The 14,955-nt window shown below is 34.6% G+C and overlaps 1 protein-coding gene across 2 annotated transcripts in view; it reads left to right on the top strand.

Annotated features, from left to right (window-relative positions):
• The window catches only part of LOC105327178 (cytochrome P450 4F8), a 35,805-nt gene that overhangs the window by 9,278 nt on the left and 11,572 nt on the right, over nt 1-14,955 (top strand). Inside the window, exons 8-11 of one of the 2 annotated variants that reach the window (XM_011427493.4) lie at nt 1,021-1,150; nt 1,246-1,527; nt 3,596-3,661; nt 4,485-4,715. In XM_011427493.4, the coding sequence (XP_011425795.3) occupies nt 1,021-1,150; nt 1,246-1,527; nt 3,596-3,661; nt 4,485-4,584 (578 nt within the window). In that variant the 3' untranslated portion in view covers nt 4,585-4,715. Of the gene's footprint in view, nt 1-1,020; nt 1,151-1,245; nt 1,528-3,595; nt 3,662-4,484; nt 4,716-14,955 lie in introns of those variants that run through there. The other variant, XM_066077985.1, reaches the window with a different exon arrangement.

The raw sequence follows: 14,955 nt of genomic DNA, 5'->3' as shown, positions 1-14,955 counted from the left end.
CATATTTTGATGATAATAATAAATATCTTTGTGCTCAAACTGCAGCCCAGATTATAACGTTTAATCAAAGTACTGAAGAACTGACGGGAGTTGAATTTATCGATTGTTATTTATTTTAGAATCAACGATATATTATTTTGCATGGCAAGTAGTTTCCTATATGTATTTGAATTATGCACATTTTTTAAAATATGAATTATTCTCCGACAAGAATTTCGCAAAAAAACCCATATGAATCATGTTGTGTAATATTCAAAGAATTAATTCCATCAAACTACGTATCAGTAATGAAATAGTATGGATCCAAGCAATATTGAACTCTAGTCTCGTTCAACCAGACGCTCGGCTGTCTCCGTTAATCTACGCTGCTTGTCGGAGATTTACGGATATATTGAACTCTGGCGTAGGAATACATACAATATACGACTACAAAAAATATCTAAATTGTTCGTACCATTTAAAATTTGACTATTTACAAGGCATCTATAAATAAGTTTCCTTGAAAAACAATGTTTTAGAATACATTACATCGAATTTATCGATTATTTTCAAGGACTAAATGTTATCAGCGATGTTAGTTTGTGCTTAGATCCAAACACTGTTACATTTTCGATTTGCCCGAGTAACTGCATAGGAGAGTTGATTTAAAATCAACTCCCAAAAATTGCGCGAGATGTCCAGAGTACTTCTGAATGGAGAAAAGATGAAAACAATTCCCATTATAAATCTCCGTAAAAAAATGTTTTCGTTCCTGTAAACTTTAATGAGTGAAAAGGGATGATTTTTTAATAAAGATATCTTGGATGTTTTCCATTTCATCGATTTTAACTGTACATGTACTTCTTTTACAGGTATGTGTATTTGTATTAAAATCACAAAGAAGTGAAGGAAGTAATAAATTGGGACATACTTTTTTTTTAGTGCAAACACACGTCAAAAGTTGATGAACATGATTTTTATAAAAAATGTCATGGAAAGGTTTTGTTTGATAATGTCTATATTTTCTCATTGCATATATAGGTCATGATACTACAGCAAGCGCCATCTCGTGGATTCTGTACTCATTGGCTGAACATCCTGAACATCAGATGAAATGTCAGGAGGAAATCGACAGAGTGGTCAGTGAAACAGAGTCTGGAGAGCTTGAGTGGTATGATTGAACTTAATATTCTTACAGATTATTACTGAAACATTAGACTTATCTTTTTACGTTATTGTGTATTATTCATCTTGTTCTGATTCAAGGAACGACCTTGATAGACTGGAGTATCTCACACAATGTATCAAAGAAGGAATGCGTCTCCACTCACCTGTACCAGGGATCTTAAGAGAAAATCAAGCTCCAATTAAGGTCGATAACCACGTTATACCAACCGGAAGTTGTTTAACAATTTCAATTTATTGTCTGCATCACAATCCCACTGTGTGGGGACAAGACCATATGGATTTCAGACCCGAAAGGTTCTCCAAAGAAAATGTACGGAAGATGGACCCCTTTGCATATTGTCCTTTTTCTGCGGGACCGAGGTATAATTATTACGGCGTTTTGCTCCATTTGACGCACAACATAATGATTGAATTTTCCTTTTTAATATGTACTCGCTACTTTATGATGTGAAATTATATACAAACGTAGCTATCAGTTTAATTCAAAGTTAAATTGTTTCTCATAAGCTTGAATTCTTTCCGGAACATAAAGTTAGAAAAATGTTGCCCCAAGTGTGATTCAAACAATTAAATAACTCAGTGTGATTAAATGGAAAATACATTGTAGATTTAACATGTTCAAAATGTAATTTGATCAAAATATTCAATTTAAAATTCTTAGAAAGTAAAGGACTATATATAATAAGGGCCTAAAATGGCCCCCTAAAATGAACATCATCATTTTACTATCATTCTTTGTTTTCTTAGTACATATATGTATGTGATGTGTTTACATAATATTCATTTTGGTTCAAGTGCCTACAATTTAGAAATATGACATTGTAAAGACAACCTTTTCCCGCCATTTTTGCATTTTTAGCGTAAAACAGCGTGTTTTCAAGCAGTTTTTCCTTCCGAAAACATAGAGCGCATTCTTGAACAAATAAAATATTTTAATCAGAGATGTATCTAGCCAAGACTAATAAGTGACAAAAAATTTGTCCTTGTTCAAGCATGCGCTCTATATTTCCCATTCGTAAATAGATAAGAAAAATGTCATTTTTTGGCTGATTTTGATTGAATTATAGAAATGGGGTCACTTCTGACGTCATATACTGCCAGTGAGTGCAAATAAATCAAATAAATAGATGCAAAATATATTTTATATCAACTCTTCTAAAAAATAACATAACATTTTATTGTTCCCGAAACACTTAAAAAATGGCGAATTAAGGGGGCCAAACTCTTATCATATATAGTTCTTACCGGTATGTAAGGGCTCAAGTAGGTTTCAAACTCGCTATCAGATCAGTAGCTGACATATTGGTATAACTTTTTGACATCCAAAAGTATAAAAGAAAAAAGAGATGTTTGTGAAACATGTATGCCCCCTCCCTTGGAAACATCCACGAAGAAAATGAACGTAAACTTCAAATACTGGAATTTTTCTACGTCCAAGGGCTATAACTCTGTCGAAAATTGCTCTATCATACCGAAAATCAAACTTGACCTAGATATAATCATGATAAACCTGTATACCAAATTTCATTTCAATATGTTTATCCCCTGTGAAGAAAATGAGCGGAAACTGCAAAAACCTAGAATTTTTCTACGTCCAAGGGCCATAACTCTGTCGAAAATTGCTTGATCGTACCCAATATCGAAAATCAAACTTGACCTAGATATTATCATGATAAACCTGTATACCAATGTTCATTTCAATATGTTCATCCTCTGCGAAGACAATGAGCGGAAACTGCAAAAAAAGCTAGAATTTTTCTACGTCCAAGGGCCATAACTCTGTCGAAAATTGCTCGATCGTACCTAATATCGAACTTGACCTAGATATTATCATGATAAACCTGTATACCAAATTTCATTTCAATATGTTCATCCTCTGCGAAGAAAATGAACGGAAACTGTCGGTGGACCGACCGACCGACCGACCGACAGACCGACCGACTGACAGCAACAAAGCAATATGCCCTCCCTTCTTCGAAGGGGGGCATAAAATATGCAGAAGGCTATATTAACTATTGTTTTCGAAAGAAAGTATTGTAAGACTTGTGATCCAAGAATAACTCCAGATGTGTATTAAAATATGTATTAAATGAAAATAATGATGAAAATACAAAGTATGACAAAGATGATATATCCGACAGACGGACACACTTGGCTCAAACAACTAATGTTTATCACACGCGGACTCACACGCGGCTTTCCTCAGCAATTCCAAGAACCAGTCAAAACTCACACGTGACCTCTGGTCACACTAAATACCCGATAACACAAAATACACACTTACAGTATGTAACACTATGGATGTGTCTTTAACCTCCTAAGAATTTTTTTTAAAAATGAAACAGTAAAAGAACAATTCAAAATGAGCAATCTACTGGGAGAAGGCGTGTCCTATGCAGTCTGTTTGTTTCTTTTTTTTCTTATCCAGGAATTGTATAGGACAGAACTTTGCAATGGCTGAAGAGAAGATGGTATTGGCGACGCTTTTACAAAGGTAATCTCTTTTATGAGAGCTGGGTGTTCGTGGTCTTGGGTAGACTTTATTGATCATCTTTAAAGACATCTTTGTATACAGAATATCACTCAAAGTTTAAAACTTTTAAAAGTTTTTTAAATGAGTTTGATACAGCCAATTCATATTAAAAAACTTTAGGTAAATCTGATATTAGGTATTTGTTGACACCCCCCCCCCCCGCGCCTTAAATGTCCGATAGATTATTTGATATGCATGACTGTAGTAGTGCAGTTATTTATTTTAACAATAAAATGCTGTCTTTGGTGATCCCTTCGGGATATGAAGGTAGCGACATTGCAGAAAAAATACATAATCCGCGTTATGTAATTTTTTTCTGCTATGATTGCTACCTTTAAAACCCGCATGAATCATCAAAGAAAGCATTCTATTGTTCATATTAGCATCTTTCTTTTAACAAATTAATAAATTGGTTATGAAAAGTTAGTAAAATTTACAAATGTACATAACTACTGTTAATGTACACAAGTACGTTAATTGAGAGAAACGGCCTAATCGTCTGCTGTAAGACCATCATGATTATTTCGTGCAGTCCGTGATTTTTCCTAGGTCGCGGTAGGTTTCGACAAATCAATTAACAGGGCGTGTCAATTCCAGTCCTGTCAGTATCTTATCAGTTTTAGCCGCTGGAGATTTCGACCAATCAATAAATGGGGCGTGTAGATTTTTGTCTGGCTGTTTCTATAGAGCTATGGATTTACTAAAAGTTTCCGTTAGAAATAGAGGAATTAATAATTCATTTGGTAGATGTAAATATATATCTATGTATCTATATATCATTTAGATTTACCTTTTCTGTCGACAAAACACACATGGTCGAGAAACTGCTGGCGGCGGTCATGAGAGCAAGGAACGGGATCAAGTTGTTCGCTTCTCCCAGATAATTAACGCTGTTTTAAAACTGTTTTCTAAATCTGAAAAGTCTTAATTCACATTGCATAAGTTACAAAAGCATTTATGGTACATGATTGTATACGTTTCAAAAGTTTTTATATTAAAACTTAATAAAGCTGCATTTGTTTTATGTGAGTCAGACGCGTACGGCAACAATTGATGTTTCACAGAGGGACGGGAAAAACCGTTACTCCCTACCTTATTTTAGTTCATGCTTAACACCAAGAGGACTCTGATTGTAGATTCTCGTCTTGCATTATCGGATGGTTTTGTCTCGATCTTCACGATACATCCATGTTCATGTAACTCTATTTTTAGGGAAATACGCTTTTGAGTTAGAAAACAGTTTATCAGAAAGTCACTTTAAAAGCCGGAAATGTCAAACCAACGCCTGAGGCGTCATGGAACACCTTAAACCTCTTATTGTTAAAAAAAAAAGGACAATGTAAAATACAGCCCGAGCTGTTCATTGATAAAATAATATATTTGGGAATATATGTTTTTATTTTGGGTATACTTAATCTTTGATATATGTATTCTGATAAAACAATCACATGGGAGATTTACAACAGTATTTAAGGTAGGGGTTCACTATTTATATTAAATTATCAAAGACTTATAGCGCCGTCTCAAATTTAAATACACGTGCGTATTTTGGTACACAATTAATGTCTCCTTCAGCTGCTAAATATATTTTTTTTGAAAATCTATCTGTAACGAAAGAAAAAAATATACGCTCATTTGAAACTTTAAAAAAAAATTAAAAGTCCACTGGGCCTTCCCCATCATACATGTGCATATTTATTTTTTGATATCATTTCAAGAAAAAGTTGTCCGAACGACATGTAAACAATTTGTGTTCGCCAAAACGGAAGTTCCGTTTTATGTAGTAAGTTATACCGGTATTTGAATACATATTGATAGCCAATGAAATTAGAGTTTTGGAAATGTCGTGCTCGATGAGTCTTCTTAGAATTTTGTAATTCAATTTATAGACTACGTTCTTCTCGAGGTTATTGTAAATTTTCTTTAAAATTTCCATATTAACAGTTAGGTTTGTGAGAATGATGAATTTTTGTTTTCTTTGCAACTGTTGCGAACGTTGCATGTTTCCATAGTTCTTAGTCACACACCATTGCGTTTTTTTTATCTATGGGTTTTCCTGGGTGACGAGGACAGCAGAGTTGTGTTTGAGTAAATAAGTTCTTCTACTCTCTTTTCTGTAACAACGAAATAAGACCTAGCCTCCTACGACAGTGCCTCATCAATTGTATATTGTAGATATGTATGTTGCTGAGAAGTTTCAATAAGTGAAGCACAGAGTGGAGACAGATATTGCTTATTGTTGTAAACTCGCTTAACCTTCATATCTAACTTGTCTGTACCACGCATGTCACATGACATAGATTTTGGTAAGCGTATTCGACGTGGCATTTTGTGTCATTAAGAGGGCAGGATGGAAGTGGTCATTCTGAGACTCTTTGCACCTCGCGACAAAGAAGAGCCCTGTAAAGAAATAAAGAAAAATGTTCAAATTAGGTTGAGATCTAAATATTAAACGTGATGTTTTTGTTTACCAAATGATGTACGTGTAAATGCATTTAAAATCATATTTAAATCTGATAGATAATTTGCTGTTCTTCCGGCCTTCTTTATCTTGTTAATACATTGTTGAAATTTGTCCATCCATTCTTTTCTTTTTATTCCTTAACCCTTTAACTACCAGAGATTTAAGAATTTTTATTAAAAACTGACAACTAATTTTCAGGTCAATTTTTTTATGTTTTCTAGCTACTTTTACATAATATAACATATATATATATATATATTCTGAAAGATAAAATGTTAAGGTATCAAATTATGCAAAGTTACATGACGTCTCCGTTGCCATAGCAACTAAAGACGTGCTTAAATAGAAACGAAGGCTATTTTTCTCACTTGTGTCCAAATAATATATTCAAATTGCAAAATTTTAATAAGGTAGGAAATTTTAATTATACCCTGTTTACACGAGTCAGTTTTGACTTTAACTAAGACAACTTCAATCTGGTACATATGTAATACTTTAATTCGAACACATCCCCCCTCCCCCCCCCCCCCCCAAAAAAAAAAAAAAGATTAGGGAGTTACTTGTAAATCAACTGGTCCGCCTGTTTGTCTGTGCAATCGTGTCTGGCCAATATCTTTCTTATCAAGAATCACTGGAAGTTCATACTTCACACAAATATTGTTATGACAAAAATATGTGACATGACCTTTGACTCAAGGTCATTTGGTCACAAACCAAAAACGACATTTACTGTTACAGGGTATACAAATCATCTTTAATGCGTTCATCATTGCAATAAAAAATTGCGTTAAAGAGGTGTGAGATGCATGTGAAGAGTAGGGGGTCCTCCATATATGAGATGTTCATTCTGGATACAGTCGAGCCCAAGTGCCTTCCTGCGTTTGAGTTCTTTGATAGCCTTGGTTATTTCGTTACCGGTAACTTCACCTCATGTAATTTTCGTAGGGTTTTATGTCTTGAGTTTTCCTGAATAAACACGTATGTGTTTTCTGTGGATTTGTAAAATTCGGAATCAAAGTTTAAGCTTTAGGTTGGGTTAGAAATTTGTTCAAATACTCAGCAAAACAGCTTGCAATTTCATCCGGGTTATCCACGAGTCTTCCATCAATTTCGATTTCCGGATAGAATTATGTGTTCCTGGGTCGCTGACGTTTTACAAGCTTAAAAAAAACCGCACATCACACTCAGAAGCTTGATCAATACCGATGCCATGTATCTGTCGTGTTCAGCATTAAGTTCATTGATGGAATTCGCGATAAGCTTTTTTTGCGTGGACCCTGAAGTCCACGCAGAAAATATATAAGCGAGGTTAAACCGGATGCTATGGGGAAAATTCAGCCTGCGTATGAGCTAGCCTGGTTCCTGTGCGTAATGGGTAGCTCAGGGAACCAGGCAAGCACACGTTTATCTGAATCGGGATCGGGATTCCGTGCCATATGCACACATAAGTTCAAAGGCGCTGTAATTGTAAAGTTGTCGGTAAACAGTACAGAAACAAAGTATTCCTTTTAAAACAATGATTGGCATGTGATATGAACTATCAGTATTTGAAATAAGTTAATGTTATGCCGAAACTATAACATGCATCAAATAACATAATTTGCAATGTTTTGTTGTTTTCCGAATACACAAGTAACTTAACTTTACTTTTATAGTAGGCGAGGCTAGAGAACTTCCCGATTAAATTTTTTAAGCATTTAAGTATGGTTAAATAATTATGTCACTGTATAAAAGTTTAAATCTCAAGAAAAATGCATCATATGAATATGAAATTTTTAATGTACACAAAGCTGTCACTGCATAGTTAACAAAGTAGTGCGAATCGTAATGTGTGCGAAAATAGTAGAATTCACCAAATGCCTGATACTATACATGCAAACTTCATTCATAGATAGATCATAATTATTTTAGAAGAAAGAATCCTTTAAATTCGAAGAGAAAAAGTCAGGGCTATACATACATGTATACGTAATACAACGTACAAATTGAGTGGTTAAAAGCAGAGGGCTAGAGTCGGTGGAATCTCTGATAATCTTAAGGCTTTCAAGTTTTCCTTGGAAACACATAAAAATGGTCCACGTATTGTAGTCCTTTTTTAAAGGACAGCAACTTGTATAGTTCTTGTAGGAGTCGTGTACCATGCCTCCGGGACGATCTTCGCCTAACCAGATATTTCGTATGTGGTGCTCTCAGTCGTGAAGGTGTTAGACTTCAGGTGTCCACTCGGGTCTTTAGTGAGGTTTAAATTTTGCTACAGGGATAAAAAAGGATGCAGCAGTGTATAAAATATGACACAATTCTTTACAAAAATTATCAAGATCTACAACAGAACTTTTTTTTTGATGGACAGAGTATCCTCTTTTGGTTATTTTGTTGCCTTTTACTGTTAATAAATTTGAATTAAAAAAAAAATGTTAGCTATCTTCATATCTTCATTTCTTTTAAAAATTCCGTTTAGAGTATTGGCATATTATTGACAGTGTACTTGAGAGTATTCGGGACAAAATGGATACCATAGGAAATAAAAAAATAAATACGACCAAGGATCTACTTCTGGATCTGGTCAACGTTTGTGATGACTGTGTTTCGAAGAAATGTGTAAAATCTGTTAGTACATATAGAAACAATATGTACATTACTATCAATTGGAAAGCAAAAAATATTCAACAAGAAATTAATGAACTTGTATTGTAAAAAAAGAGGCGATTGCAATCAAGCAATTAATAAAAACAGATTGGAGTAAAGCAAAGATCAAAAGGAAGTAATTGTACTAGAATCAAATGGACATTGCCTCCGATGCAGAACAGTATCAGAAATGGCTAGGCGAAGACATGCCTATCCTGTCATCATCACGTGAGATCGTCTGTCCAGTGTGATACAGCAGAGTGGGACTTTTCTATCTTACACCGTGTATAACTACGCTGCTATGGTATGTACACAAGCGTCGTATGCTGTAAGGAAATGATTAAATGACGAAATGTGCAAATCTAATAGTCATTATTTTGCTAAACTGACTACACTTAATCATTTGTTCATTGAAAAACATGTCGTATGCTCTCCTCTTTACTTGCACTATTTATAGCGCGCAGAGGGATAAACCGAATGTAAATATTTGAATGTCAAAAGAGAAAGTCGCCAGACATCGTTTTGTATGAAAAAAATGACAATAACAAACTGTTAAACATCTCAAAATTAAATAAACGAAATACAAATTCAAAGCAGAGCAATAAGAACCTCTAAAAAGATAGAGGTAGGATCAGGTGCCATGGAGGAGTGACCATCCTCCGGTCACACCCGCCGTGTGCTCTTTGTTGTAATCGGGGGAAAAACGGATTATGGTATAACAAATAGTATGAAAAACGTCAGTCAGCATGCGACTTAGTGGAAGATTGTATTTATTTGTAAAATAATGCAAGAAAAATAATCATTCAATACACACTCATACTGGACAGTGAAATTCCACCTCGGGGCCAATATTCACGTTCTAGGACTCGGCAAAGCCTTGTCCTCGCAGTGGAATTTTACTATCCAACATTCGTTATAACGTATATTTAGTTTGGATCAATATCAATTAGATCTGAGAGTTTCACGAAAATCGGCTTCGCCATTTCCGAGAAATCGCCTGCACAAATTTTGGAAGGAAAAAAATAATAACTAGAGCAAAGCTCGTTGCAAAGCAACGAGTAGGTCTTCCGTTAATGTCGGAAGTAAAGCTGGAAGTTCCTGTAAGAAGCAGAGCTCTTAAACCAACAACAAGAGTAACTAAAATAACAAGATGAAAAAAATCGAATTATTCCCGGTACGACTTAACAAAACCCGAATGATTTTAAGTACGAAGAATATCCAAAAATCAGATGAAGAAAAAAAAATCCGAGCAAACATGACCGTACAGCGAATGAAGGGAGAAACAAAACATTTGCGCAAAAGTTCCTAAAATAGGCCAAATAAGGGATTTAAGATTGATGAGCAAATGAGCAACGAACTTAAGAAACGGTAGAAAACTTGATATGATGTTAAACATGTGGAAAACGGATTGTGGGAAGGGAGAAAAGCGACCACAGGATTGAAGGAGAAACAAGAAAATTTGGCAGTTGGATAGTGTCATAAAATACGGCAACAGTATAGTGAAAGATAAAAAAATCAGAATAAACTTAAAGAAACCTTATCAAAGAGACTAGCGCGAAATAGACCTAGCGTTGCTGAAGTTGTCAACATTCCACCCACGCCAACAGAAACCAGTTAGGAACATTATGAAATTTTAAAGCTGCATAAAATCATTTGGTCGCCATATAAGTTTCGATCGCTCCTCAACTGCCTCTGGGGTTTATATACCGCAGGCCAAGAAAGTTATGGTCGCTTGCTTTCCGATCGAGGCATTCAGGTTGCACAGACTCCTTAAAGCATGAATTGCACATTGTCATAATTTTTTTTGTAAAAAATAATAAAGAAAACTACAATCAATAAAACAAAAAATATATTTATTCTTTAAAAGAATGTCCAATGGTTCCTTGTTATTTTGCACAGATAGTGATGCCTTACTTCGCATGCACATCGAACACGTGTGTCGTTTAAACAGAGTGCATAACGTCTGCATCTCTCAGAAGACCCCAGCGGCACTACATCCAACACAGTATACAAATGATGGTAATTCCAAGAAAGTAACAACGTAACATCGTTTCCATCAGTTTCTACAAAAACTCTCCATTTCCCATTTTCACAAAATCCATGCGGTCATTGACATTGCTCGATCTGCCACAGTTTGTGGTTTGCGTATGTGCGATATTATTACATACACGGGAAAAACGTTCTACAATTATCGAGGAATTTTGAAATACGTGTGCTTGGATTTCAGTCTGTCTAGTTTCATATTTTTTTGGATATTCCTTACCAGTGCAGTAGATATCATTTTTGTTCTATACGCGTTCTACAAGTCTTTTCGTTGTATGTAAAGTGCTCGGGTGAATAAAATACACGAATGCGGTAAAGCATTAATAGTGCTATCGGCCTTATATAGGGAGTGTGTAGCGATGAGCAGAACAATAGAAACTAATATGGCAGTAGTCGGAGATAAAAGGGAAATAATACGTATTCATGAATTCGTGTCAGCTTTGACATTGAGACCACAAGGGAATACATATAACAAGTATAACAGAGAACAACACAACGTACCACAATATACGGGTTATGAAAGAGTAAACAAAGGAAGACTTCTGGGTACTTATTGAACAACAGCAGCAGCAACAATAACAGACATGTAAGGCCAAACTATTTATCAGGGAATACATAATGGGGAAACGCTACAACCTTGGCAGAGAAATAAAATACAATTAAAGGGACTTGGACACGATTTGAGCCCAAATTTAAAAATGTTATTTTCCCAATTTTTATGTTTTGAATGGTTGATAGGGGTACTATTAATGCATTAACAAAATTTGAAAGTCAAATATTGTTTTATAAGCAAAATACAGAGTTTGAAAATCTTTGTTTTGAATACAAAGCTCGAGCTTTGTTATGGTTTACATATGTTATTTATTGGTTTAAGTCTCAATCAAATGTTGCTTTGTTCTGTTTATGATATTATCTATGAACACGAGCCTTGTTTGCATGACAAAGAATTGTCAGCATTGGATCTTGCTAATAACTCTACGTATGACTCTCAAATTTCATTTGATCATTAGAAATGCATTCCTAAAGCATTGTAAATATTAAAACAGAAAAAGAGAATTTGACCAAAATCGTGACCACGCCCCTTTAAGGTGGAGGCCAACGAGGACACGGACAAAGTTTTCAGTAACAAAGACAGCGACAACGAAAAAATACGTGGATGCTAATGGTATCAATTTGTCTACCAAGGAATTAAACAAAATCGAAATAAAACTTCTATCCAAAGGATTGAAATACACACAAACCCCAAACAGTGATAAAAAAATGTGAAACATACATCAAAGAATACACTCACAAACACCTGACCAAATACTAGTACATCAATAATACGATGAAGAAATTTAAAATACTCAAATAGATTAAGTAAAAAAAAAACCCAAATCTTGCGATCAACCTAAACAAAAGAACGGGAAAACACTCCAGAAACTGTTCAAAAAACGCTCGAGAGCTACACACTGGATAGTACAAAATGTATATACAAATCCTGTCTAAAGACGAAACAAATGCCATAAAACCATAAGCGGATAAAGGCGGAGCAGTCGTAGTTATGGTACGCAATATTCTCAGCAAAATCAATGAAGAGTTTTATACTGAAATATCTGAAAACCAGGAGAAAGCAATCATACGAAAAGGAATCAAAAACAATCAAAGAAGCTATACAAAAACAGAATTCTAAATACATTGATTTAACATTCTGTTCTACTGTTGGAGGATCTGCAGCATCCCTAACGTCTTAGCAATTTACTGCATATTATCGTGTAACCACTATGTCAAAATTTACAAAGTTTCATCAGGGATGACTTAGATATATCTTTCAACATCTATCGAATCAAGTAAACACTTATGATGAACTAGCAAGTCATCAGGCCTGAAAACTTCGAATTTTTTAAAAGTGAAAATTGCAAAACGGAAATGAATAACAGATTTACGAAGGATTTAAAAAAAAAAAGAATATTGTATTTACGTTTAATAGGAAATACTTTCATCCAATTAAAAGTACAGCCCAACGCTGCCTAAAGCTTAGAATTTTTACACGAAACGCTGAATATAAAGTCAAATAAAGAATTTGGTGAAGAATATAGCCAGAATCGTACGAATAAATGGAAATATATTTAGATGATTGTTTTATTATATGGAATAAAGGAGACTCATTTACAAATGTTGAATAATATTCTTAATGATATGGAGCCAGATATCAAATTAACATTAGGGAAATGTTCCACTGAAATTCCGTTTTTAGATGTTCTAGTCAAGAAGGAAAACGATAAAAATTCTATAGTTATATTCTACAAGACTACAGATACTCGCCAATATTTACATTTTGGTTCATCCCATCTACGACAAATAATAAAGCGCATTCCTTACAACCTAGTCAGGAAAATATGTACCATAGTCAGCAATGAGGAAACCAAAAAAATCATCGTTTCAAAATGATGAAGATATTCTTGACTGACCAAAACTATTTATCAATTTAAATAATGACGGCACCAGAAAGGCGAATAAAACAGAAAGACATGATCTTATTAATCCAATTTTACGGAACAACATGGTAACAAAAATATCACAACTCGTTACTACCCATAATCCTAGGAACCCGAACATAACCCCGGTTATCAGTAAATTCAACGGAATTGTAAAAAGAGATGAAGATATGGCTTGCAATTGATTTTTATGCATTTTTTAACAGTTAAATGCAACCAAAGATCCCAAAGTGGATACCCTGTCCATCTCCAATTAAATATATATTTATATATATTCATATATTATATATTGTCCTACGCATAGATTCCCTTTTTCGTCTAGTGATAAAATAATCGAAGCAAACTAAAATTGTATAGTTTATAAGCTAAACTCCAACCAAGGATGCAAGATGATGTTAAAGGGGCATGGTCACAATTTTGGTCAAATTCTATTTAAGGTCTTCCGTTACCAACGGAAGACCTTATAGTGATTGTTAGGTTTTTTCTTTCTTTCTTCTTATTATTTTGTTCCCTTTTTGTATCGTGAATATCTCAGATATGTCTTGATAGATTTTCAAAGAATTTTTAGTGATGATTGAAATTAAAAAGATCTAGAAGTATTTGATTTAATTTTTTCTAAATTCACTTCCGTTCGTCCGTTTCCTGTCCCGCGACGAAAAGCTTGTCACCTCCAGATCTCAACATTGGTAAATACTTGAACATCCAAACTTTGTGGGAAGATATACCTTTAGCTGTAGATGTGTTTTAGCTATTTTGTTTTGTTCGTCGGAACTTCCGGTTGTCAACGGAAGCACTTCAAAAAATATTATTTTTACATATTCAATTCCTTTTCTACGGAAGCCCGTTGGTGCCACTAAGAAAAATATTTTATCTGGCGGCCGCCAGATAATTATTTGGCGGCCGCCACTTATTATCTGGCTGCCGCCAGATAATTATTTGGCGGCCGCCACTTAATTTTCTGACGGCCGCCACATAATTATCTGGCGGCCGCCAGAAAAAACCTGGCTTCCTGATGCGCGCGCATGTTTTAATGGGAGCTTTTAAGGGAGTTGTGGATACCCTCTAATTTATTAGTTTTATTAAATATTTCTGAAACTTGACATTAAATATCAATTGCAGAGCTTAGGGTTTTGAAAAACTTGTTGAGTTGAATGTACAGAAGACTTTGTTAGAATCTAGAATGATTTTATATTACTTTGTGCCTTGTATTATACTTGTTTGTTGTAAAACATGATATTTAAGAGTTGATTCTGAACTTTGTACATAAGTAAAGGAGCGCACTGCCTTCTGTATGTTTTAATTTTGGTATAAATAACCAACGCAGGTCAGCTTTATTGACCAAGACAGCTAGTACAGGCAATATTATCACGAGAGCAGATCCATCTATGACTGTGTTGTTAAACTCTATATCCAAATCACATGAAAGACAGTACAATAAAAAGACTGCGATCGGCCACAGTCTCTCTGGGTAAATCAAAGTACTGATAGTACTGAAAGGCAGGGTCTTGAAAGTTTGAATTTGTAATTGTTCACGTTTTCTTCCATTATGTTCCTAAAATTATGAGTTTGAATTAGTTGTTTCAATCTACATGTAGTATGCTAAAGTTCGGATTTTTGTAATTGCCTGATACTTTGTCATAATTTTG

This window comes from Magallana gigas, chromosome 3 (assembly GCF_963853765.1).
Source record: "Magallana gigas chromosome 3, xbMagGiga1.1, whole genome shotgun sequence".
NCBI classification, from domain to species: Eukaryota; Metazoa; Mollusca; class Bivalvia; order Ostreida; family Ostreidae; genus Magallana; species Magallana gigas.
The sequence above is the reverse complement of the archived record's forward strand: the minus strand, read 5'-3'. Positions and strand labels throughout refer to the sequence as shown.